Consider the following 25143-nt stretch of genomic DNA (forward strand, 5'->3'; position numbering starts at 1 on the left):
CGGCTTCGGAGGTGGCCCTGCTCTGAGCCTCCAGCACTTTAAGTAGCTTGTAAAACGGCTGTGAATGTGCAGGAGCCTGGGGTTAGCTGCAGGTTGACCGGCGGGGCTGTGTGGCCCCACACTTCAACTCCTATTTCAGCTACTACAGGCCACAGAGGCTGCCAAGCCTCACATGTGGACTGAGGTGTTGGTGATCCCTGTGCAGAAAACACCCCTTGAGGACAGGGAAAACGACTCCCTCAAGGTCTTTAGCTTAGGCAGTGCTGTTTGCATCAGGACTGTCGAGCAATTCTGTGTGGATTTATTGCCCCGTGAATTTTGACGTCAAACATCGTTGACGTTGCTCTGGACACGGCTCTTGGCAGGCTCATCCCAGAGCAATGCAGTAGGCACGACCTGGACGTGCTCCGTGTCACGGTTCGCCTAACTTCATGCAAGTTATAGGGCAACCCACTGGGCTTGCCCTCCGCGAAAGCAGGGTCTTGCTCATGGCTTACTAGCTGCACTGTCCCGTGCCAAAGCCCTCGTGGAGGAGCAGTAAGCTCAAAGCACTAGGTCCTAGCAGCTGGGTTGGCTTGGATGACTCTATCTTTGAAGAAATCTCCGTTTATAGCTTGCCGATCTGGGCTGCGGCCAGAGCTCTCTTAGCAGCTTGAAGTTAATGGAAAGCAGATGGAGAGGGAGGCTGGCAGCCGGCGGGATCAACCCCGCGCTCACGCTCGTCCCCGCCGCAGGTTACACCGTCTCCTCCGTGGTCTCGGCCACGGGCCAGCGGATCTACGTGGCCGGAGCACCCAGGTTCAACCACACCGGGAAGGTGATCATCTTCACCATGCACAACAACCGGAACCTCACCATCCACCAGGCGCTGAAGGGCGAGCAGGTTCGGGCTCTCCACGCTCTTCCTCTCCATGGCTGCTCTTCCATCTGCCATGGGTTGCACCCAACGGTTGCCCTAACCGCGTTCCCGCTCTTGCAGATCGGCTCCTACTACGGCAGCGAGATCAGCGCGGTGGACGTGAACGGCGACGGCGTCACAGATGCGCTGCTGGTCGGGGCCCCCATGTTCTTCAGCGAGGGCAGGGAACGGGGCAAGGTCTACGTCTACACCCTAAGAGAGGTGATTGCCCACTGTGCCAGCATGCCAGGACATGTGGGACTCCAATGCTTCCTCGTGTTGCGGACAGAGAATTTGCCCTTTTTTTGCCCCATATATGAAGGGGGAGACACGTGCTTCATGTGCGGCAGGTGCATTTTCACCCAGGAATGCTGGGTCTCCACCTGGCACCAATATGCCACTTTTTTTTCCCCAGAGTTTCTGGCTGGATGAAAGGCTCTATGGGCGGGAGGAGTTGGATTTTATTTATTTTGCAGGACTCTCATGGGTTGTGTCTGTTTGTTTGCCCTTTGGGGTTTCCTCAGCTCTCCAGGCTCGCTGCTAATGCTGTTTTTTGTTGTTGTTGTTGTTGTTTTTTGCCTTTTTCCCTTCGCTCTTTGGCCGTTCTTGCAGAACCGCTTTGTTTTCAGCGGGGCCCTAGATGACTTGCAGAGCTACCAGAACTCCCGCTTTGGCTCCTGCATCGCCGCCGTCTCCGACCTCAACCAGGACTCCTACAACGACGTCGTCGTGGGGGCGCCTCTGGAAGACGACCACCAAGGAGCCATCTACATCTTCCACGGCTTCGGAGAGACAGTCCTAAGGAAATACAAGCAGGTGCAATTCCCTGCGCTTGGCTTCTCCTCTTGCTGAGCTGTGGCCACCAACCAAGCCAAGGGGTGTTTGGCCACAAATTTCCACCGGCGTTGCTCACCATTGCCAGATGGGTTTTCTTGTGATGGGTCCAAGACAAAGCAAATGTTATTTCTGGAAAATTGGCTTGAAATTAGGGGTTCCCATGCATGCTATTCCTTGACCTCCCCAAATGCACTCCTGCATCACGTTCATGCAGATGCTTCCTGGGCTCGCTAGCGCAACGCAGACATGAGCTTGCCTTGCAGGCCAGCAGGGATGCTCCTGATGGAAACAAGGCTGGAGCTTTTTCTTTTCCCTTTTTTGCCTTTCAGAGGATAGCAGCTGTGGAGCTCGGACCGGGCCTGATGTATTTTGGATGCAGTATCCATGGACAGCTGGATCTGAACGACGATGGGCTCATAGACCTAGCGGTTGGCTCTCTGGGGAACGCCGTGCTGCTCTGGTTAGCTATATCTCATCTGGCACTGTGCCCTGCCCCAAGGTCACTGCCGTGTGTTGACGTTTCTTAAGATCAGTTTTGCCCTTAAAATCTGACCGGCCTCTCCACAATAACAACCCTCTGTCCCACGAGGTCGTGGGATTTCAGACGCTGTTTTACAACGCAGTGGAGACTTAGAGGGACGTCAGAGTCATTTTGCACCGAGTTTCATCATCACTTCCCCAGAAGTTTGAAGCCAGCTGATTTATTTGCTGTGATTTGCCCCAATTCCCTCTGTTCTTATTAAATAATATCGGAGGAGATGGTGCTGAGCTCGGAGGGTGGCCACACAGCTTGCAGTGGCCTGACCACAGCAAGCCATGGGCAACCTCAGCACGCGCCTCCCCTCGCCTTGCTCACCCTGCAGGTCCCGCAGCGTCGTCCAGATCAACGCCAGCATCCGCTTCGAGCCGCCCAAAATCAACATCTTCACCAAGGACTGCAAGCGGAACGGGAAGGAGGCCACCTGCATGTCAGCCTTCGTCTGCTTCACCGCCGTCTTCCTCTCTGCCCACTTCCAGACGGCCAGTGTGGGTAAGTGGCAGGAGGAAAACGGGTTTTGCTTATCCTGTAGGTCTCCAGTCCTGCTGTCGCTGAGGGCGATGAGCTAAGAGCTCGGTAATGAGCATCTTGGAGAGGGACAGTCCTGCACAAGTACCTGTGCTGATGCTGTCACCTGCCACCTCTCAGAGCAGCAGGGACCTCCATAAAGAGTCCTTTACACTCAGTGCTTGGGCCCGTTGGACAATCTTGAGCCATCCTTCCAGAAAAGGTGTCCCAAAGGCGCGTCCCGTTTCCCCTACAGTCTCTGCATGAAATGACTCCAGCTCCCACAGAAACACAGGGCTGATGAGCTTCGTCTCAGAGGACATCTGTGCACCATATGCATGCGAGCTTCCCTCGCATCCCAGAGAATCCTTACGAATTTATTGGCCAGCTCTGGTTTTAAGACGTTGCATAGTGCGGTGACCCTGAGTCTACCCGGAGGATGCCCGTGACTCAGCTGGAGCGAGAGGAAATGAAAGCAGCAGGCCCTCCGAAACGCCGCCGAAGGGGGGACAGAGGAAACCGGGTCCGAACCAAAGCCAAAGGAAACTTTCCCATTCCCCAGAGCAAGGATTTTGCCTTGTGCTACAGAGCACAGCTCCTGTAATTACAGGGCAAGAGGCTGAGGGATTCCCTGCGAGCTGGGGACACAGCCTGACTTCTTGTTTCTCATGTGTTTCGCATTGCGTTGATGCAGTTGGTGCAAAGTCCCTCCTGCTTCTGGCGTGGGATTTGTGCCTTTTTTTTGTCTCTCTTCGGCAGAACTGCAAGGTTCTTTCATCACTGAAGTGATTTCCCAGCAAAGGGGACCATGCACCAGGGTAGCAAAAGCTTCCTAACCAGTCCAAGCCATATATAGGAATATATAGGAAACAAATATTTAAATATTCTGTACAGGTTTTTTCAAGACACTGAGAAAAAAAAATGTCTTCAAAGCTCCTCCTTCAGCCGGAATGCAGATGCTTGAAGCAAAATCTGTTTAAAAAAATGCCAGCTTTTCCCTTTATAGTTTCTCTACTTTGCTTTGAGCCTGCATGCTGTGCATGGGCTCGCCTATGCAGATGCACATGAGCAATGCAGCACAGGCTTAACATCTTTCTTATTTATTTTAAGAACCTTTTGACTACTTTTTCCTCCTTAGCGTGCTCCATCCTGCAACAATTCCAAGGTAGCGGATCACTTCAGTCTCCCAAGCAGGGGATAGGGATTTGCGTGCCCGAAAGCGTCTTCTTGACCCGGTCTTGCCGCAGAGCAAGTGCTGAGATGCTTTCGGGCTCCGTGACGTGAGCTGCTCTCCCTTGCAGCGCTGAGGTTCAACGCTACCATCGACGAGCGCAGGTACACGCCGCGGGCCCACCTGGACGAGAGCGCCGAGCGGCACGCGCACAAGGCGCTCACGCTGCCCGCGGGCCGCGAGCGCTGCGACCGGCTCAGCTTCCACGTGCTGGTAGGTACCGGGGGCAGCGGCAGCATCCTCCTTGCCGCGGCCGAGGCGGGAAGCCCACGGGATGCAGCGGTGGGAACTGAGGCTGCCGGAGCGGGACCGCTCTTTGCAAAGGGGAACAGCCAGCGCAGCGGGATGCAGGCGGTGACGCTCGGTGGAGGCAACTCAAAGGCTTCCCGGGGCTGGAAATGAGGTCAGGATTAATCTCTGAGGCCAGATTTATTACGGCTGGGTTGGATGTGGCGAGGGGCAGGTCGTGGCCAAGGGAGCAGCTGGTCAGTCTCAGGGATGTGACTTCATCGCGCTCGCATTTTGCTCCTTTTTGCAAGCCGGGGCCGTGCCAGCGCTGCCCGCGGGGACGGCGCACTCGTGACTCTGTGCTCAGCCTCTCCCTCCCACACCAAATGCAGGGAAAGCTCCTATCCATTTGGAAGCAAACGCTTTCGTGTCCATCCCTGGGTGTGCTCTGTGCTCCTCCTGCCACCGGGTCCCCGTGCCCAGCTCGGGAGCCAGCGAAACCCTTGGCGTGGCGAGCGGCAGGGGCTGTCGCGCAGAGCTGGCCACAAGCGAGCATTCCCGGCGAATGAGCAGAATTCCTCGGAGGCCAGCGCGGGCTGCGCTTCCAGGCTGGCTTGGCCTCAAACCCCAGCCTGAACTGCCCTGAACTTCTGGGAAATTTGATTCCAAAGTTCGAGACGGAGCTTGTGATTTAGCCCGAGAAGCAGCTCGCTGCAGGGCATCTAGATGCGCTTGCTGCACGCACCAGGCTGACGTGTGGGAAGAGCTCACGCGGCTCTGGGGAAGGAGCAGCTTCACTGCTGGCCCTGGAGGTACCAGGTAGGCATCTCCAGGACGGCCTTGCAGCATCCTCTGGGAGCATCCGTCTTTCCGGAGCTGCATCTCCGGGATGGAGCATTGCTTGTGCTGTCAGACACAGGCAGTGTACGGCACCACCGTGCCTTCCCTGCCGCTGTCCCGGTGTCCGATTAGCAGGAAGGCTAAGATCTTTATGCATGGAGTTGACCAAACCACTAAGCTTTCATTTCTTAGCACCATCGAGCACCCCTGGGATGCTGCTGGACTTTGCTCTTGCATCCAGCTTCCCATCGTGAGCTGGAGTCCTGCCTTTTTGAAGGGTCTCTTTCATCTGCTGTAGGACACAGCTGACTACGTGAAGCCGGTGGCTTTTTCCATAGACTATGACCTGGTGAGCCCCGAAGACGGTCCCATGCTGGATGACGGGTGGCCGACCTCGCTCAAGGTCTCGGTACGTAGCCGTGTTGGTGGCTTGGAGGACATCATGGCTATGTTCCCCAGTGGCTGTGGAAATCGGGTGATTTCAGTGATCGTAGAGGATACCAGTGTTGGTCATTGGAATTAAAAAGGCAATTTGGTGGTCACCTTGCTTAGCAGATTTCAGAATGCAACATTTTCCTCCTCATCGTGGGGCTGTAATTCCCAAACTCCGCCACAACGCAACATGTTCCGTGCATGCTATTTATGTACAAGCCGCGTGGAGCGGGGCTGGACGCCGTGGGGCTTTTCCAGCACGCTCGGCAGGCCGAGGGTCGCTGCACGTGCCGCTTCTCTTTGGCTTGAGCACGGCCGAGCTGCTCTCGTCCCTCGCCCCAGGTGCCTTTCTGGAACGGCTGCAACGAAGACGAGCACTGCGTCCCCGACCTGGTCCTGGACGCCAGGAGCGACGTGCCAAGCGCCATGTGAGTCCATCAGCTGGGCAGAGCATCCAAAAAATCAGCTCAGGGACTGGTACCCACCAGCATGGGGGCTATAGAGGATCCTTCCCATACCCTGGGGTCGCTTTGCACCTTTTGCTTTTGCACTGGCATTAGTTGCATCCCCTCCAGCAAGCACACGCGTGCAAACTGGCGATGAGATCAACCATAACAAAGAGCAAAGTTTGGACTAGTGAATTGCAAGATCTTTGGTGCAGATCTAGTGTTTATTTCTTAGGGACTTATGAGAAGATCTTGAGCTTTGGTCCCTCCTAGCAGGGATACTTCGATCTCTGAAAAAATATCCTCGGGCTTGTGCACATCTCACCCCATCCCCACGGGTCTCCCCATGCTGAGCATGGACTAGCCAAAGCTCCTCGGCATTAGCAATTTAGTAATTCAGGCTAAATTACTAAATTTACTAAATTTAGTAATCTAGTAAATCTCAGCATTTAGTAATTGCAGAGCTTTTCAGTCTACATATTCAGTAGAATATGCACTGAATGATGAAATCTGGACTTCTGCTTGCGGGCTTTGTCTTTTGTTTTGGTTTTGTTTGTTTGTTTTATTTTGTTGTTGCTGCTGCTGTTGCTTTTCTACTCTCCCTCTGCTCTTAGCAAAGATTTGCCACCTCCCAAGGCCGCTGCTTGCTCCGTGCTTGGCACAGACTGGTGATTTCTCAGGGAATCCACCAAAAAACCGAAACTGAATGCCATGGTGATGAACCCCAGGGAGACACATCAGCAAATAGCAGGGGGGATAACTGCAAGGCCGGCTCAGCAATTCCAGCCTTAGCTCATGCAGCAGAAGGGATCGCTCAAAGTGCTTTCCCGTAAAAGTTATCTAAGCCAGGAGCTCCAGCCCCACGGATGGCAGCAGGCTCTGAACCCATGGCCAGCTCCGCTACCTGCAGCTTGCTCGTTTTCCATCATGCAGCTCTTATTGCTCCATGTCTCCTGCAAAGCTCCTGGTCCTGACGCTGAGACCCGGAGCACGGCCGGGTCTGCATGGTGCATGGGGCATCCTTTGACACCCAATCTGCACGATGCATCCTTTGGCGTGCGAGCTGCATGCTGCATCTTTTAGCACCCAAATTGCCTGCTGCATCCTTTGGCACCGGTCCCATGTGCACCCGGGCTTCTGGCTGAGCTCTGGCCTAAGTGCTTGACGGGAGCTGCAGGTAGTGAATTACTTATTTATCTTAGAGACAGGAGCTCCACGAGCAAATAGTGGGTGGCTGCTGTGGTCTCCTGGCATGCCAGGCCTCTAAGCCAGTTCCTCCCAAAGCTCCCGAGCTTTCCTGCCCGCATTAGCGCAGTTTGGATCACACCCAGCAAGAGAAACCAATACAGAGGTTATTTTGCTGAGGAATTTTTGGAAGCTGCTCATCAGAGCAGGCCCAGTTCTTTAAAACAGGGTCCTGTGCCCTTTGCAAGCTGAAAGCCCCTCCAAGCCCTAGGGATGATGCTCGGGGTGAGTGTCCCTTGGGCTCACCCGCTCGCCCCGCGCAGGGACTATTGCAGACGAGCGCTGCGGAGGCCGCCGGCCGAGTGCTCTGCTTACACGCTGTCCTTCGACACCTCCGTCTTCATCATCGAGAGCACCAGGAGGAGGGTGGCCGTGGAGGCGACGCTGGAGAACAGGGGCGAAAACGCCTACAGCACCGTGCTCAACATCTCCTTCTCCAGGAACCTCCAGTTCGCCAGCTTGATCCAGAGGGTAAAGACGCGCTCCAAGAGGCAGCGGACGCGGGATGGGGACGATCGTGGGGATGGGGATGGGATGGAGACAATTGTGGGTACAGGGATGAGATGGGGACAATCGTGGGGATGGGGATGGGATGGGGACAGTTGTGGGGATGGGGATGGGATGGAGACAATCGTGGGTACAGGGATGGGATGGGGACAGTCGTGGGTATGGCGATGGGATGGGGACAGTCATGGATACAGGGATGAGATGGGGACAATCGTGGGGATGGGGGTGGGAAGGGGACAGTCGTGGGTACAGGGATGGGATGGGGACAGTTGTGGGGGTGGGGATGGGATGGGGACAGTCGTGGGTACAGGGATGAGATGGGGACAGTTGTGGGTATGGCGATGGGATGGGGACAGTCGTGGATACAGGGATGAGATGGGGACAGTTGTGGGGGTGGGGATGGGATGGGGACAGTCGTGGGTACAGGGATGGGATGGGGACAGTCGTGGGTATGGCGATGGGATGGGGACAGTTGTGTCGAGGACCAAGTTGGGGTGATGAGGCTGGTGGTGGCTCCCTTGGCAGCCTGGAGGAGGGGACCAGCAGGTCCTGAAGGTGCTCGAGGTGGCATCGGGGAGGTTGCACGGTGCAAGGAGGCACCTTGCAGAGCAGCATGTGGCCCAGCTCCAATGTGAGGGCGCTTTTCCTTGGTTGAAGCAGCAGAGCGCGTCCCCCTTCTGCAAGGATCATAAAAAACAGCAAGGGCAATAAATCCTCACCCTGCAGGGAGGAAAAGCTTGGGGAGGGAGCAAGAAAAAACCTTCATATTTTCTATCCCAACTTTGCTTAGGGAGATCCATGGCCCAGTCGGATGCGAAAGCAGAGTTCTAAAACAGAGCCCAACGACTTCCTTAGACCTCATAATTTAGGTGTATTTATGGTGTTAGTTTCTAAGCATTTATGAGGTCCTCAGCTTGGAGACGCAGAAATATTTTACTTTTAAAAGCTTGCAATGAGGTCAAGCACGGAGGAAATTATTTCCTGTTTTATTTTCTTACCCTCCAATGTGGATGAAATTCTCCCATCCTATTTTTTTTTTTGCTCCTGTGGCTTAAAAATACTTGCTGTGTACAGCCAGATTCCTGTCAGGGAGGGATTTCTGCAGCCGAGTTATAACTCTTGAAAGTGTGGGCTGATATTGGGAGCGCGACCATCGCTCCGTGCCGGCCGTCCCCTGGCTCTTTTGGGGCCCCAGGGACGGGTCCAGCCTGGAGGAGACCAGAAATCTTCCCAGGAGACAGTTTTATGCACAGACACAGCTGCATTTTGGGACCGTGCTCCGCTTTTCTGCAATCACAGGCATCCTGCGGGTGGGGATGCTCCTTCCTGCACTGATATTTCCCTTATAAAAACCTGCTCGTGTGTCAGTGGCTGCTGCTGCCTATAAATAAGCAATTTGGCTACAAAAGGGGATGGAAGGTTGTGCAGAGCCAAATACCAGTCCCTTTTTTTTGTGCTTTGCAGTGGGCTACAAGTTTCCCCAGCCCAGCTGGAAACTCGCTGCAGAAATAACTGTCAGGACAAGGAAATTAAATATTGCTCCTTAGCTGATGACTATGTAGAATAATATCTTGTGATATTTCTTGATACTTTCCTGTGACTCCTGCTTGGAGAAAGATGTTCTTCATTACGATTGCTGTGCCAAGAATAATCAGTTTTATTGGGTCTTCTTCATTCGTCGCTCTCATTAAGTTTCTAAACGGGATTTCAATTGGTGTGCTTGAGGCTGCTTGCTAGAAATGCTCCTTTCTGGGAATGGCCCTAGGAAAGGCCCCAGAAATCAAGGAATCAGGGCCCTAGAAATAAGCCGCATGGGAAAGATTTGTCACCTGCAGCAAAGATGGGTTTTTTGCCCCTTGTTTCAGGACGACAGCGACGTCAACATCGAGTGCATGACCGATGAGAAGCTCCCCAACACGAAGGTGTGCAACGTGAGCTACCCCTTCTTCCGAGCCAAGGCCAAGGTAAAGCCCTTTCCTCCCGCAGGGCTGGGCTGCAGTGGGGCTGGAATAGGATTTTTAAACATATTTGAAATGTCTTCCCTTTTTTCCATCTTTTGCAAGAAGTTGCCATCTTTTGCAAGAAGTGTTAGGAGGCCTTGGAGGGCTGAGATGTTTCCTTAAAGCTGCCTTGAATTCTAGGAGACCTTCAGGCTGCCAAATCAAAACCAGCTCCTCCGAGTCAAGGAATTTGACGCTAACCCTTCAGAGCACTTTAATGTCAGCTCTGCGCCGCTGCCGGGACTTATGGCCAGGCTTGCCTTGCAGAATAAGTCCCCGTGCACTGTAGGGGACACTCCTGTTTTCCTTGCTCCTGTTTTCCTTGCTCTGCTTGGAGCCTCCTCCAGACCTGCCCGAGCCCCCTCGGGTCCCCTGCACCGGCCGGGCTTGCAGGGTTTTGCAGACTTGGCATAAAGCCCAGCTCAATTAGTGCCATTTTTTAAATGCCAGCGGAACCGTTTTGGCTCCGGAGCACCGGGTGGTGGGCAAACGTCGCTGGTGGTGTTAATGCAAGCAGGGGAAAGCAGGAGACTGTCACATGCGGCTGCATTGGGACCTCGGCCTCCTCTCACACCTAATATCGACTGATGCAGAATAGACCAGGGAAACCCGAGCCTCCCTCCAGTGGGGAATAGAGAATCCTGCCCCAAAAGTGCTTGCTCCAGAGCCTGGGACACTTGGATTAGCAGCTCCTCGGGCTGGTGCAGGAGCTGGACCAGCACCGCTGGCATTTGCAAGACCCAAGTGTGACCCCAAGCTGAAGCCCAGTTGCAGCTGCAACTTCCTGACCTCCAAAATCCAGATTGTTTTTCCCCCTTTCCTTTTCAATTTGCATTTCTCTAACTTGCCAAACACAAACCCCAACACCTCCCTTCCTAAATACCACCCTAAACACCGCAGGGAAGCGGTGTGATACAAGCGAGCAGCTCGGGATCAAACCTTTCCTAGGCACAAACCCATATATCAGCCTGAAGCCTCTGCTTGTCAGAAGCTTGAAAATGACGGATGCGCTCCGGGCTCCTCTCTAGAGGATCAAGCTCCCAAAAAAGCCGCCTCGGATGCTTGTGGCTGCAGACAAAAGCGGAGCAGCCCGATTCCCCATGATCTACAAGGGCTGGGAATGCATCTGCATGGCATCAGGTAGCCCAGGTCCTGCCAAAACAAAGACAAGCTGGAAATGGAAATTTGGCTCGAGAGCAGCAGGAGCTTTAATATTATAATCAGCTGTGCAGCCCCAGACAGTTTGAGGTCATTGCCACGGCACTCGCAGATGTGACATTTATCACATTTTATTGCTGTTGGCCTCCCTGGCCTCCCCTGCCAGCCGACCCGCTCGCTGCGAGAGCCCAGGGGTTTTTGCTCTTAACGGGGCTGCTTTTGCTCTCCGGCTTAAAAACTGAAAATGCAACGTGCTGGTGGAGGAGACACCCTGCTGCTTTTCTTCCCCCACATCCCTGTTTTTTTCCCATCACATTCCATGGCACTGCCTGGTTGCGAGGGCAGAGCACGCTCTTTTTTTCCCTATTTTTCTCCCCAACCCGTTCTTCATCTCCGCAGGTGGCGTTTCGCCTGGATTTTGAGTTCAGCAAGTCGGTTTTCCTTCAGAGCATGGAGATCTCCCTGTCTGCCACCAGGTTAACGGCTGCATCTTCCCTCCGCTCCCTTTCCGCTGCATCCTGCTGCTTTTGCCGCTTGTTCCTGCCCACTGCAGCCCGAGCCCTTTCCCTGGAGCAAATCTGGGGACAACGGAGCGGCTGCTGCTCCCTTTGGCCTTGCTGCGATCCGGGTTTTCCAGCTCCGATAGCTGCATGTTTAGGGAAGCAGCCTGGCTCCAGAGGTGTCCAGAGGGAATCGCTGCGTGGAAACTAGATGGCCTTGGGTTACTGCAGAGTAGGCAGCAATGAATTTGGAAGCCAGGCTATGTTTATTTATCTACATTTACACTTTTTCTGCAAATACAGAAAGACTGCTCTGCAGCCACCAGCCGCTGGTGCTGGATGGGAAGTGCTTCAGTCTCAGCTCTCTTATTTAGCCCCTTCCCAGCAAAAAAAGTCTCCTAACACCCTTGCAAAACCCTCCTCACCAGGGAATTTGCCCTGCTTGCCTGCAAATGCTGTTCTGCATTTTTTGCCCTTTTTCCCAAACTTTTTGCGGCGGGGGCTGAGCTCACCCCGCTGCCGCTCGCTTGCAGTGACAGCGAGGAGGACGAGAGCACCACGGAGGACAACGTCGCCCTCCTCAAGTACAACCTCAAGTACGAAGCCGACCTGCTCTTCACCAGGTCGGTGCTGGTGCCGGTCCAGGGGGTCCCGGGATGGGGACAATAGAGACAGGGTGGCCCTGGGGGCCCAAAGGGAGCACCAAGGGTTTGGGGTGTCTTCTTGGGGCGTCCCAAGGGGACAGGCTCATCCTCTGCTTTCTACCTGCCTGCAATTGATGGAGGGGGAGGTTGCTCTGCTTTGAGGAACATCTGAATTGACCTGCTCAGAAAAGGAAGAAAAATAACAAAAAAACCCATGTTTGGGTCTCCTGGGAGCACAGAGGGAGGAAGCCCTGTGGGGCGCGTGGGTTTTTCCAGCCGTGCACAGAGCAGTGCCAGCGCTTCCCATTGGGATGCCCACAGGTCGGATGCTCCTGGCTCCTTCCCCTCCTCTCCAGCTGCAACATGTAAATGGGATTCCCTTAATTAGCCCTACACATGACATTAAACAAGGCCTTGGGTGTCTCTAATGCATGAAAGATGGGAGAAAAATTATGTAATGGAGGGGAGTAAGGAGAAAATGCTCCTGTTTTCCCCATTAATTCCCCGGGCTGGCGCTCCATCAGCGCCGCTGAAACTCGCTGCGCTCTCCCATGGCAGGACATCAAGCCTGGGCTACTACGAGATCAAGGCCAACAGCTCCCTGGAGCGCTACGGCCCCGGCCCGCCCTTCCACTGCACCTTCAAGGTAAGGGGGACACGGGGGACACGGGGACGGGCGGCGCGGGGGGACCGCGCGACGCTCAGCGTCCCCCGCCGCTCCAGCTGCAGAACTTGGGCTTCTTCCCCGTGGACGGCGTCACCGTCAAGTTCACGGTGCCCGTGGCCACGCGGGCCGGGAACCGCCTGCTGCTGCTCACGGACTTCGCGGCCGAGCAGGTAGGAAGGGGCTGCCGGGGGCGGCTCCTCTCCCTGTGCAATTCCCACACCTGCGCGGATGAGGGGATGGATGGAAGGACGGGCGGATGGATGCATGGATGGATACTCCTCTCCTAGCCTTGGTGCTGGCCACTGTCCTGGGGTTTCTGCTCTCGCTTGGCAGCACACATGGAAAACGGGAGCAGATGGGGATTGGTCCTGGGCACTCGCAGAGCTCCCGCTGGCACTTAGGGAATTCCAAAGGGCTGGGAGAGAATCGGGTGTTGGGGGCTGGGCCGAGGGGTCCTCCAGCCCCACCGGCTCCCAGAGAAGCTCTGGGCAGCCAGGCTGAGCCCCCCGCTTCCCCCCAAGGAAAACGCGACCTGCAACGTGTGGGGAAACAGCACGGACTATCGGCGGGCACCGGCCGAGGAGGACCTGACCCGGACCCCCCACCTGGTACCGGCGGCAGGACCCGATCCTGGCGGGGGGCACAACTGGGAACACGGCTGCGGGGGACACGCAGGTGGCAGGGGGACACAGCTGGTGGGGGGATGCGCATCTGGCAGGGGTCACACAGCTGGCCGGGATGCACAGCTGGAGAATGCAAGGGCAAGCAATAGCCCCAGGCCCACGGAATCCTGTTCCCCCCAGTAATCTCCAAATAGGGAGCAGGGGGGCAGGACGGGTGTCCCCAGGTGCCCCCCAGCCTGCACTCCCTCCACTGGCTTCTCCAGGGGCTCATAGGGCACCAGCCTGACCCAAAACAGCTCCTGCCACCGCGAGGGCCTCTGGGGCCGGTGCCAAACGAGGGGGGAGCAAACGCCAGGCCCGAGGGGCAGCCCAAAGTGCAGCTGCAGCCCCAGCGCGGCCCCGCTCCCGCGCCGAGGCTTCCATCCCAGCCCAATCCCTGCGGCTCCCTTTGGATGCGGAGCTTTCCCTCCGCCGGGACGCCGGGGCCGGCTCCGTCCAACGGCGCCTGCCCCCGTGCAGAACCACAGCAACGCCGACGTCGTGGCCATCGACTGCAGCGTGAGGCTGGCGCCCAACGAGGAGCTGCTCTTCCAGCTGCGTGGCCACCTCTGGATGAAGTCCCTGAAGGCAGTAAGTGCCCCCAGAGCGGCCACGCAGCCCCCGGAGCCACCCGCGCGGTGCAGACGCCTCCGCGTTGCCCCCCTGCCCCATCCCGAGCCCGTCACGGGGTCCGGGCTGGGGCTCAGGGCGGCCCTGCGGGTCCTTGTCCCCGCTCTGTGCAGCTCAAGTTCAAGTCGCTGAAGCTGACGACGACGGCGGCGCTGCAGCGGCGCTTCCGCAGCCCCTTCGTGTTCCGCGAGGACGATCCCAGCCGCCAGGTGAGCCGCTCCGGGGCAGGGGTGGAGAGACCCGGGCACGGAGGAGAGGCTGTGGTGCCCCCGCGCTGCAGATCCCCAGCAGCGGTGCCCAAACTGCTCGAAACAGAGCGATTCCCTGGGATCCATCCCCATGGGCAGAGCCCCTCGACCAGCAGGGAAGAGCCGGAGCGGCCGCAGGAGGGACCCTCCTGGCTCTGCAGAGCCCGGAGCCGCTCAGAGCAGCTTTGGCCATGCAGAATCCAGCAGCACCCGGGTTCAGCAGTGAAAACCCGAGCAAGCCGACGGGCTGGGAATCCTCTCCGTGTCCCCAGAGCACTCCCATCCCCACCATGGGGCCATCCCTATCATGGGACCATTCCCACCACTGCAGCATCCCCTGCATCCTCCTCCCTGCACCATCCCCACCCTGGCACCATTCCCTGCATCCCCACCAAGACCCAGTGTCCCCAGTGTCCCCATGGCCCCAGCAGCTCCCCAGGACGGACGGGGAGGTTTTCACTCCCTTTTCCTTGCAGATAACCTTTGAAATCTCCAAGCCGGAGGAGTCGCAGATCCCCATCTGGATCATCCTGGGCAGCACGTTAGGAGGCCTCCTGCTCCTGGCACTCCTGGTGCTGGCGCTCTGGAAGGTGAGCGGATTCCTCCAGGCACCTCCCATACGGTTTTCCAGCATTCTTTGCATTCTGCACCATCTCAGGGAAGTATTAAATATAAACCCGTTTCATTAACGCGCGCTGAATGCTTCACTATCCCAAACACCTCTGTAAGGAACCGAGCTTCTCCGACCTCCTCCGAGTTTCCCATTTATCACTCCATAGGGCCGAGGTGCCCCTCGGAAGTGACGCGGGGTTTTTCTCTTGTCTTTGCCCGCTGCAGCTGGGGTTTTTCAAAAGCGGCAGCCGCAAGCGGGACGCGGAGCAGGAGGCGAGCGCCAAGGTGTTGGAGTGACGCGCGCGGAGCTCGTCCCTTCCCCGGAGCCGCCGCAGCGCGGAGCAGCGCCCGGCCGGCCGCGCGGCCAGGAGCGCGCCAAAAAAACCAAAGCAAACGAAAAAAATCCCCCCAAATGTAGAAATAAAACAAATAAGGCAGTCGGGCGGCCCTACGCCATGGAACCCACGCGGCAAAAACCTCCTTCCACCCGGTTTTCAAGCCGCGCACGGAGCGCGCAGCCCAAGGACCGGGCAAGCAAATTGCACCCCAGATCCCGGTCCCGGCTGCTCCTGTTCCCTAATCCAGGGATGGGAAGCGCCCGCAGGGCCGACCGGTGGGAACGGAGCCGCTGGCCCCGGGCGCGAAGCGGAGCCGCTGAGCGGGGCGGCCGAACGGAGATTTCTAATTTGCCTTCTCTCCACTGCACTGAATACAGACGACGATAGCAAATTGAAGCACCTTAATGCAAATCTCCAGTGTCCAGCTGTATATACTTATTTGAAGAATACTTACCTGTCTGAACAGAAAAAAAAAAGTCAAAAAACATTTTTTTTTTAAATCAAAAAGCAGTTTGAAGAGTTTCCTACAAACTGAGGGGTTTCAGAGCATGTGTCCAGCAAGACCCTGCACGTGTATTATAATTGTACATACTGGGAGTAATGCAAACGCCGACGGTCAGTGCTGTTCGACAAAAATCTTTCTTTTTGCGTAACAGAATTATTTATGCTAATATTAATTTTATGAACGAGAAGAAAGCATATGTCCACCTGATGTGTAATGACTTTGTTAAATACTGTCTTAGCATTTTTTAAGGATTAAAAATACAGTATTTTAAAAGTGCACAGCTTCCAACAGGGTTCTGTGTTCACCTCTTCTGCCCGTTTATCCCTAAGCGGATGGTTCACGTCCCCGCGAGGCAAGGACCGGACTCACACTTGCCTTTGCATGCGATTATTTTGCTATAGGAGCCTTCTGGGGAATGATGCCTGAGTCATTTCTTTAGGGGGCCGTGTCCTCGCAGGCTCAACCTCAAGCTGTGCTTGTGCAAGGGGCAATTGAATAAATATAGGGGGGCGGGAGGGTTAAAAAAAAAAATCAATTTTTTTCATTGCTAACAGCAGCAGTTTGAGTGGAAATTATTAATGTCACCATTTCCAGCTGTCTTCCCATCCTGGTGGGGGTGCTCTCGGGCCACATAGACTGCTTTGCAACAACATTTTGGGGTGGTTTAGGTGGGATTTGCTCCTGGGGAAGCGGCACTGTGCAGCCCAAGGGCTCAGACTTTGCAGCTTTGTTTTCTCCCTCTTTGACCACTTTTCACAGTGGCCCTGAAAGCAAACGAGCAGGGTGCACGTATTTAATTTCCCCCAAAACCAGCAATTACTTTGCAAGGGTCGCCTGAAAGGGTCTCAGCGTTTGGTGCTGTGAAAAGGGGACCTTTTCTTCCCTGCTAGGTTGCCAGCTGCGCTTCTCCTCCCGCCCCGGCCTTTAAATAACCAAAAAAAGCACATTCCCAAGGTCAGGAATTGCTAGGGCCAGATCTCCTTGCTGGATGCTGCTCCACAGGCTCCTTCACCGCACCAGGAAAAGGGGGTTTCACAGCACAAATTGCCCAAGACTCAAATCAAGACTCACAGCAGTGACCGCTCAAAAAAAAACGACCAGGAAAGTGCGATGCAGACATGAGATTATATAACATAAACTAGGTGTTTTTATTAAAAATACTCCCAGGTAGTTTTTTCCCTGTAGATATTAGAGTCAACACTGTGCGCGCTCAGCTGTAGAAACATCCCGTGTTTGACCAACAGAACAGGAGCAAGTGGATGGAGCAAGGAATAAAAGTCACTGTTTGCACATCAGCAGTATTAAATAAAGCAAGAAAGGGAGGAAAAAGGAACCGAAAGGGCACCCTTAGGGTGCCAGGGCAGCTCTCCCGGCGCAGCCGTGGCCGGGAAGGTCAGGGCAGCCACTGGGCTCCACAAAGGTGTTTGTTAGTAAAGAGGTTATTAAATAATTCCCCCAAATTCACGTGCACCCTTGCAGATTTTAATGCTTGAGATGCACATTCCTACCCGTTGTGTAGGTGCGAAGCGGAGAGCACAACTTGCAAGGCCCTTTGCAGCCCCTGCTGCAAAAAAGTTTGCAAAAAATTGGCAAAATAAATACACACACAGAACAGGTTTTGCAGGGACAATCATTTGGTGAGGAGGGTATTAGGAGACTTTTTTTTTTTTTTTTTTTTTTCCTCTCTGGATTGGGGGTGGGCGTCACATCCAGCAAGAAGCCCCCAGGAAAAGCAGGAGCAAAAAAAAAAAAAAAAAAAAAAAAAAAAAAAAAACCTTGGAAAATCCACAAAGCCAAAGGCAGGTGAGGAGCAGAGCAAGGAGCTGCAGGCCTTTTCTTACTTAAAAAAAAAAAAAAAAAAGTAGAATTTGGGGAGGAGGCGCTTCCTTTCCCTTATTATTCGCTAGAAATATTTCAAACATGCATGTTTGTTCCAAGAACAGCTTTATGCAGGTATTTGACAGAAACACAGCATGGATTATTCCATAGGTCAGAAACAGATCCTGAGAAATGCAGTGCAAGGAACTACTGCTCCAATCCATCACACAGCAGCGGGTAATTGTTTCCATAAGAGCAATTGCAAATCCCCTTATCTATCTAGTGCTACCTACATAACAACTAGTCACTCACTAGCCATCCCGTTAGCCATCTCCCTCCCTTTTGGCCACGCTCCTGTGTCAAGGGGATTCAGAACCCCTTGGTTCTCGGTTTTAGCCATGTGCACACACATGGGAAAAGCGTCAGCGAGGCATCGGAGGGCTGTTTGGTGCACGGGATGACGGATGTTTTCCCCCCTGGAACACGTGCACGTGGATTCACGTGCGGTTAATAGTAACTGAAGGGCAGTTACGAGCAGCGCGAGCGAGGAAAATCCATCCATGTGCTGGGATCCGGAGCTGATCGAGCCGTGATGGACACGGCGCCAGGTTCAGAGCAGCGACCGGCTCCCGGCCGGGCTCAGCGCCCCCATTTTTTGCTTTTTTCCCCCCACTGTGGTTGAGTTCCAGAGGGACCCCCGGGCTCGGCGCTCCCAGCTCAACGTGTGTCGGGATGCGGGAGGAAGACACGGAGGAAAAGAGCCAACAGGGCCCTACAACCCTCCTGCCCGCGGGACAACAGCCGCTGGGTGCGGGAAGGCCCCAGGTGGCTCAATTTGGCTTTACCGTTTTCCCACCGTTCAGCCTCACTTCGATTCTGCTTTTTTAAATTGACGCCGTAGTCCGACCTACCTCGGATACAAAGAGCGGAGACATCGGCCGTTTCAGGTGCTATTTTTCATCCTGGCAGAGCAAAGGTTGCAGTTTAGGAGGTGTTTCTAAAGCTTCTCCCTCACAGAGACGCCCCACGCAGCACCCGCAAATACAGCAGCGCTGCCCTGCTTGAAACTAGGCAAGAACTAGAGTTACAACCTAACTCCACATTCAACGTTTATTTATTTGTAATACAAATAGAAACGTGTGCCCAAATCTTGCCTTAAAGTTCTACTCCGATTGTTTAAAAAATCCTACAGGACATTCTTTCATCTTCTGACAGATAAAAAGCTGCATTTAAAATGAACAGTTTTCAGTAGCCTGTCAAAACAAATGACATTTTACTGCTGGAGTATCTGTAACTTCTACCAAGGAGAAGCACGTTCTCAAGCAACAGTTTTATTATACAATCAGTTGCTTATCAGAGAAGATGTTACGATAGGACAATTTTTTAAAAATCAGTTTTAATAGAGATCATCATGAGGAAAGGAGTAAAAATCATGGAAAAAAAAATTCCCAAGTCCAATTGCGGGAGGCACAGACTCCATGCTCGTGGCAAACCCCGTTTCAAGCAGTCCCACGCTCCGAAGGAAGACTCTCTTTGGCGACAGACTACTCCATTAGGAAGATACAGCACTTGCAATCCGAGAGTGCAGTTTTACATCGTGTTAAAAAGGTGCATGTTCATCAAAATAATAAAAAACAAGTTAAACGCATTTTTGAAATGTTGGGACACACACAAACACAAATACCCTACAAGTTTTCTAGGTATCCATGCACGATCTTTATATATGAGCAACTTTTAGCTACGTTAACTAAGAAACCATAATTCTGGATGGTGTAGATCACTGGGCAAGCTCCTTTTTGAGAGGCTGCTCGATACTTACTGCAGTATTGCAAGCAAAGAGCTCGATAATCCAACTGCTCTTAGATGAACACACCCAATGTTGAACTGAAACCTGTATTTCCTAACAGAGCACTCCACACTGCTGTAGTTGTTAACTGCGGTTCAGATTTTAAATTTTTTATTTTTTTAATTAAAATGTTACCAGCATTTTCAGCATTAACTAAAAGGCATAAAAAGAGACTGTGAGGTATGAGAGCAACAGGCTGCTCTGTGAATTGAGACTTCACTTTTAGCCAACTACCACATCGTTCCCAATTTTTTTGTTTTTTTTCCTCACCTCATTCCAAGAAGATTTAACACTTGCAAGGTTCCTGTATCCATGGCACGGTGACACGGCCTTTCAGAGGTGCCTCCGTAAATAACTACTTAAAGCACTTGACTGCAAATGGTAGATGAAAATGTATATTTGAAATGAAATACTTTGCACCAATTACATTCGTATTCCTTTTCATTTTGTCCATAAAACAAGAGATAACAAAGCAATTTTTTTAATCAAAAAAAAAAGACCAAAAAATCTCAAACATCAGATTTGATTACAGGAAAATTACGTGGCTTTTCCCTCCTCCCGCCAAGACTTGCCCAAGAACTGAAGACCGAATGCAAAGGAACCAAACAAAGAATGGAGCAAAACAATCTCTGTACACACATGTATTCCGTGGGCTGCAGTGGACGTCTTCGCGGAATAGCACCACCGTGAAAGATTTTACATCTCCTAGTGAAACTTCACAAACTCTTCCAGAGTTCTGGGTATCTGGTTTTGGTAGCTGATGTTATAGATCCGCACGGCTCGGGCAGCCAGGCACTTGAGACTCAGCTTCATTTGAGTTTTCAGGAGTATTTCGGACACCCCCGTGGTACTCTTATCCAGAGGCGTCTTCTTATGCTTGTTGGTCATGTCCGTGTGCGCGCCGGCCTCCACCAGGCTGATGATGATGGAGTGCAGCGTGAGGAAGTCGCTGATGGGCCGGTGGTACTGCACGATGATGTGCAGCGGGCTGTTGCCCTCGCCGTCCACGGCGTTGACGTCGGCCCCGCAGTCCAGCAGCAGCTTGGTGACGAGCGCGTTGGGGAAGCTGCACACGTCGTTGGTGTGGAAGTCGTCCACCGGCGTGCTCGAGTTGACGGCGTGGTGCAGCAGGCTGGAGCCGTCCCGCGTGCGGGGGTCCAGGTGGATCAGGTTGTAGATCTGCTTGTTGATGCGCGACTGATCCTCCTCGCTGCACTGCGTCTTGGTGGAGATGCAGACTAGGTAGAGGAAGGTGAAAATATTGCATTCGTAGTTGTCCATGGCTGTGTGGATGTCAGCGTCCTGCGTGGTTTTGATCCTGGACATTCCTTGCTCTATCTCCAGGACGCTGCACCTCAGCACGCTCTCGATGTCCCTGGCCTTCACGGGCTCATTCAGGTGTATCATCTGCGAGAACACTTGGGCAAACCTCAGGAGGTCCTTGTGAGTGTTCCTGTTGCCCTTCTGCCTCAAATGCAAGGCATGGAGCCACAGCTTGATGCACTGTTCAAACTCCATGTTATCTGCATAAACAGCCCCGCGGTAAATTATGGGGTGAGAAACGTCGATATTGTCCGAGCCCAGAATCCTTTCCCGCACAATGAGGCCCTCCATGTGCAGGGCATCCCTGTCCTGCCGGATAGACTCTAATTCCTGAGGAGTTCTGCATTCAGTCCTGCTTCCATAAGCTTCAATCTGTGGAAGAACTTCTTTCTCAATTATATTCTCGCTGTCCCGGTACCTCTCCAGCATTGCTAAATATAAATAGTGATAAGTCTTCATAATGTCGTAATTTTCCCGGTCGTTCGCAAACGAGGCCCCCAGCAGCTCCAGCGCCTCGATGCGGCTGCGGCGGTCGCAGTCGGCGTGCGCCAGCAGCAGCTCCACCACGTCGGCCTTGCAGCTCTCGGCCGCCACTTTGAGCGGCGTCATGCCGTGCCCGTTGACCATCATCGCCGCCTTCCAGCGCACCAGCTCCCGCACGATCTCCAGGTGGCCGGCCTCGGCGGCGAAGTGCAGCGCCGTGGCCCCGCAGTGCGCCTTGGCATTGGGGTCGGCGCGCTGCTCCAGCAGGTACCGCACCACGTCCGTGTGGCCTTTGTAGGCCGCGATCATCAGGCACGTGTTGTCGTACTTGTTGGCGATGCTGATGTTGGCGTTGTTCTCTACCAGGTACTTGACGATGTCCAGGCGGCCGTCGAAGCACGCGGCCCGCAGGGGAGTGGAGTTGGTCACCGTCGTGTGATTCACGTTGGCCCCGTGGCTGACGAGCAGCTTGACGACCTCGAAGTGGCCGGCTCCTGCCGCGCACCACAGAGCTGTGGCTCCATCAATGACAAAGCTGGAATGCAAAGGCAGAAACACGTGGTTAAGGTGCTGCTCTTTAAGGACGGCCAAGCAGCAGGCAAAGCAGCACGCACCTAGTCATTAAGGACGCCTCATGGCCACCCTGCTTTTGTACCCAAGGGAAATTACTGGAATGTCAAGGGAAAAGAATGAGACCCATCACGTGCATGGACCTCCTGAAGGAGGAAACGCCGGGGGCTGAGATTCCAAAGCAGCCCTGGGTTTAGCCACATCTTCCACGCGAAATTCCCGAGCCGCTTTGGAGATCCCACCTCACGCTCCAGCCCCGCGCGGACCCAGGCCTGGGAAGAAGGGCTATTACCAGCACTTTGGCCCCCACATGAGAAACGGGCACCTAAGAGGGAAACCTTAAAGTCCACATATTGACAAAAGGAGAATAAAGCGCAGGTGTGAGCAGAGCTGGACAACCCCCGGCTTTGGCAGCACTGAGGGCTTAAGGAATTCGTATCCTGTCACTCACTCTCTGTCCCTGCGCTGCAATCTGCCACCCCTTGCGTGTGGCAGTGTCTGTGAGACCACACTGCGAGGCAGAGCAGCAATCCGGTTAAAAAGGAAAAAAAGCTTTTAAAAAGCAGAGGTTATTTTAAGCAGTTTTGTTTCAGAGATCTGTTTTGCATTACGGCTCTGCTGGCAGCTTGCTGGCGCTCACAAGTGAGGGGACAGATAACTTGAGCAGAGGGCTCGCCGCTTTCATGGAGCCGTTTCCTGACACATAACTACAAAGATAAAGGCTGATGCTCTTCCCACTCCACCACGTCTTTGAAGCAGCGCTTGAACGCAGAAACAGGCGGCGCTCGCAAACGCCCAGAGCACATCCCAAACCCCAGGGGAAGGACAAGGATTTTATTTCCACGTGTCCACGTGGTCACGTTTTCCAGAGTTAAAGTATTGTAACACACCAAGTTAATTTTAGCGGTGATTTTTATCACTGCCAGGAAAAGTTTTGTGGCTTTTCACAACTCCAGCACCTCTGGACGGCACTTCAGAAGCCGAGTAAAGTCTCTGGAATGCAGAAATGTCTACAGAACAGATGTGGCTACCTTTACTCACAGTCATAAGTTCTTTATTTCACAAATCACCACACTAAAGCCCTTTTACATTAAAACACGGGCAGAGATTTCAGCGTCGGGACCTAAGATTTGTTAAGAACATAATTTATGGGTGTGCTACAGGTGTAAACATCCACAAGGCCAACGTTGGGACGCCAAATAGGTGGCTTCTCTGTGTCATGAGTGACGAGAGGAATGAAAATAACCCCTTTGTGGCATGTGGGGACACGTGAGCCGGGGACTCCTCACCGAGGCGTCCGCGCCAGGGAATAGGTGATAACACAGGGCGCTCATTGTGCCCGCAACAAAACTCCCTTTGATCCCTGCCAGGCAGCGGATCGGCGCCCGGCAGGAGAAGAGAAAAGAATCAGCAGCAACGCGGGGCCCGTGTAGTATTTTTGGCCAGCAGAGGCTCTTCATCTATCTAAAACCCGGGCAGATCCCCTTGCGCTCGGCATTTCCAACTTGGGGAACGGAGCTTTTCCTTGGACACAGAGAGCTGCTGCACACGCTGGCAGTGGGGACCTCTTCATAAATCTGATCTGACACCACAGCACCTCGATACAGCACAGAATCCGGTGTTTTTCCAAGGACAGGAGCGTGCCCACCACATCCCGGCGGGAAGGGGACATTCCCTTCCTCCTGCCACCTCACACGGGCACCCCCAGCCTTTACCACCCCACATGTCACTCGGGGCCACCCTGCCCATGGTTTCCGTGGTGAAGGAAGGGGCGGTTTCTGTGCTAATCCATGTATTTTTCTAGGAAAAGGCGCTTGGGAGCGCGCAGAGGACTCGCACTCACCCTGTGCTCCCCGGCCTCGGGAAGGGGACACAACCTGTGACACAGGGCACCGGGTGATGTCACAGAGCGGCCCATTTTGGGGGAGAAACAGCCATGGACGGGGTGTTACCCTCTCTGTAACTCCCAACGGTGGCATTTTGGAAGGGTAAAGGCACCTGAAGCTCTTATGGTACCATCAGTGGTGATGTGTGAGGTGCCTGCATGGCACTATCATTAGGAAAGGAATCATCCAGGTTGGAAAAGACCTCCAAGGCCACCGAGTCCAACCGCCAGCCCCTCAACACCTGCTACACGGTGTCCCCGAGTGCCTCATCCACACGTTCATTGAACACTACCAGGGACAGCGATGCCACCGCTTCCCCGGGCCTCTCCCAACGCTTCCCGTGCAGAACGCATCCCACCTCCCAATGCTTCCCATGCGGGAACTCATCCCATCTCCCAACACTTCCCAAGCGGAACTCATCACACCTCCCAACGCTTCCCATTCGTAACTTATCCCACCTCCCAACGCTTCCCATTCGGAACTCATCCCACCTCTCAACGCTTCCCATGCGGAAACTCATCCCACCTCCCAACGCTTCCCATGCAGAAACTCATCCCACCTCCCAACACTTCCCATTCGGAACTCATCCCACCTCCCAATGCTTCCCATGTGGGAACTCATCCCATCTCTCAACGCTTCCCATGTGGGAACTCATCCCATCTCCCAGTGCTTCCCATGAGGGAACTCATCCCATCTCCCAACGCTTCCATGCAGGAACTCATCCCACCTCCCAGTGCTTCCCATGTGGGAACTCATCCCATCTCTCAACGCTTCCCATGCGGGAACTCATCCCACCTCCCAGTGCTTCCCATGTGGGAACTCATCCCACCTCCCAACGCTTCCATGCAGAAACTCATCCCACCTCCCAACACTTCCTATTTGGAACTTATCCCACCTCCCAACACTTCCCATGCAGAACTCATGCCACCTCCCAACGGGACGTACCCGTCGAAGCGCACAGTGCCCGTCTGCTGCGTGTGCACGCGGTAGTGCTCGAGGAGCAGCCGCACCACCTTGGCGTGCCCGTTGCGCGCCGCGATGATGAGCGGCGTGGAGCGCTGCCCGCCGTGCTGGCTCACGTAGCCCAGCAGGTACTTGATGTCGCTCTCGGAGCGGTTCAGCAGCAGCGCGGCCAGCGTCAGCACGCGGCCCTCGCTCGCCGCCTTGTACACGTAGCCCGCCAAGCCCTCCATGGCGGCCTCGCGCCGCCCGCGCGCCGCCGCCGCCGCGGCGGCCTCTCCTTCCTCCGTCCTGCCTCGCACATGCGGCCGCCCCCCGGGCCCGCCGGCCGCGCGGGGCGGCCCCGGCGCCGCCTCAGCCGCCCGCGCGGGACATGGCCGGGCGCGCGCGGCCCGAGGCGGGACGCGAACCCGCGGACACGGCGCGGCCGGGCGGGGGGCGCCGCTACGGGTGGCCGCGAGGGACGCGCCGCGCGCACGGGCGGCCCCGCGCCGCGACCGCCCCCCCGCCGCCGCCGCCGCCGCCGCCGCCACGGCCGCCGAGTCCGGAAGCGGAGGCGGAAGCATGGGGTGCGCCGCGCCCGC

The 25143-nt window shown here is 54.7% G+C and overlaps 2 protein-coding genes across 2 annotated transcripts in view; one reads left to right on the forward strand and one right to left on the reverse strand.

Moving 5' to 3' along the window:
* ITGA11 (integrin subunit alpha 11) overlaps nucleotides 1-15127 on the forward strand; it is a 35962-nt gene extending 20835 nt beyond the window's left edge. The window contains exons 12-30 of the mRNA XM_088532886.1: nucleotides 735-883; nucleotides 980-1120; nucleotides 1511-1714; nucleotides 2065-2195; nucleotides 2599-2765; nucleotides 4082-4224; nucleotides 5378-5488; nucleotides 5854-5939; nucleotides 7466-7673; nucleotides 9575-9673; nucleotides 11267-11343; nucleotides 11901-11990; nucleotides 12570-12657; nucleotides 12735-12848; nucleotides 13200-13286; nucleotides 13821-13931; nucleotides 14084-14179; nucleotides 14695-14808; nucleotides 15056-15127. Of these exons, the coding sequence (XP_088389012.1) occupies nucleotides 735-883; nucleotides 980-1120; nucleotides 1511-1714; nucleotides 2065-2195; nucleotides 2599-2765; nucleotides 4082-4224; nucleotides 5378-5488; nucleotides 5854-5939; nucleotides 7466-7673; nucleotides 9575-9673; nucleotides 11267-11343; nucleotides 11901-11990; nucleotides 12570-12657; nucleotides 12735-12848; nucleotides 13200-13286; nucleotides 13821-13931; nucleotides 14084-14179; nucleotides 14695-14808; nucleotides 15056-15127 (2288 nt within the window). The remainder of the gene's footprint in view (nucleotides 1-734; nucleotides 884-979; nucleotides 1121-1510; nucleotides 1715-2064; nucleotides 2196-2598; nucleotides 2766-4081; nucleotides 4225-5377; nucleotides 5489-5853; nucleotides 5940-7465; nucleotides 7674-9574; nucleotides 9674-11266; nucleotides 11344-11900; nucleotides 11991-12569; nucleotides 12658-12734; nucleotides 12849-13199; nucleotides 13287-13820; nucleotides 13932-14083; nucleotides 14180-14694; nucleotides 14809-15055) is intronic.
* Nucleotides 15128-18587: 3460 nt separating this feature from the next.
* On the reverse strand, nucleotides 18588-24828 carry FEM1B (fem-1 homolog B). The gene is made up of 2 exons (XM_088533623.1): nucleotides 24545-24828; nucleotides 18588-21678 (listed from the first exon to the last, which is right to left on the reverse strand). Exons 1-2 carry the CDS (start codon nucleotides 24790-24792, stop codon nucleotides 20043-20045), a joined length of 1884 nt encoding a protein of 627 aa, XP_088389749.1. The 5' UTR covers nucleotides 24793-24828; the 3' UTR covers nucleotides 18588-20042.
* Between the last annotated feature and the right edge of the window lie 315 nt (nucleotides 24829-25143).

The sequence above is a fragment of the Tinamus guttatus genome, unplaced genomic scaffold, assembly GCF_059628265.1.
Source record: "Tinamus guttatus ecotype Peru unplaced genomic scaffold, ASM5962826v1 Tinamus_guttatus_pri_ptg000004l, whole genome shotgun sequence".
Classification (NCBI taxonomy): Eukaryota; Metazoa; Chordata; class Aves; order Tinamiformes; family Tinamidae; genus Tinamus; species Tinamus guttatus.

What these genes read in the sequence shown, in the direction of transcription:
- FEM1B (XM_088533623.1), bottom strand. Translation starts at nt 24,792, where the DNA reads ATGGAGGGCTTGGCGGGCTACGTGTACAAGGCGGCGAGCGAGGGCCGC. An exon ending in GGCACTGTGCGCTTCGACGG is followed by an intron (nt 21,679 to 24,544) that starts GTACGTCCCGTT and finishes TTTGCATTCCAG; the next exon opens with CTTTGTCATTGATGGAGCCA.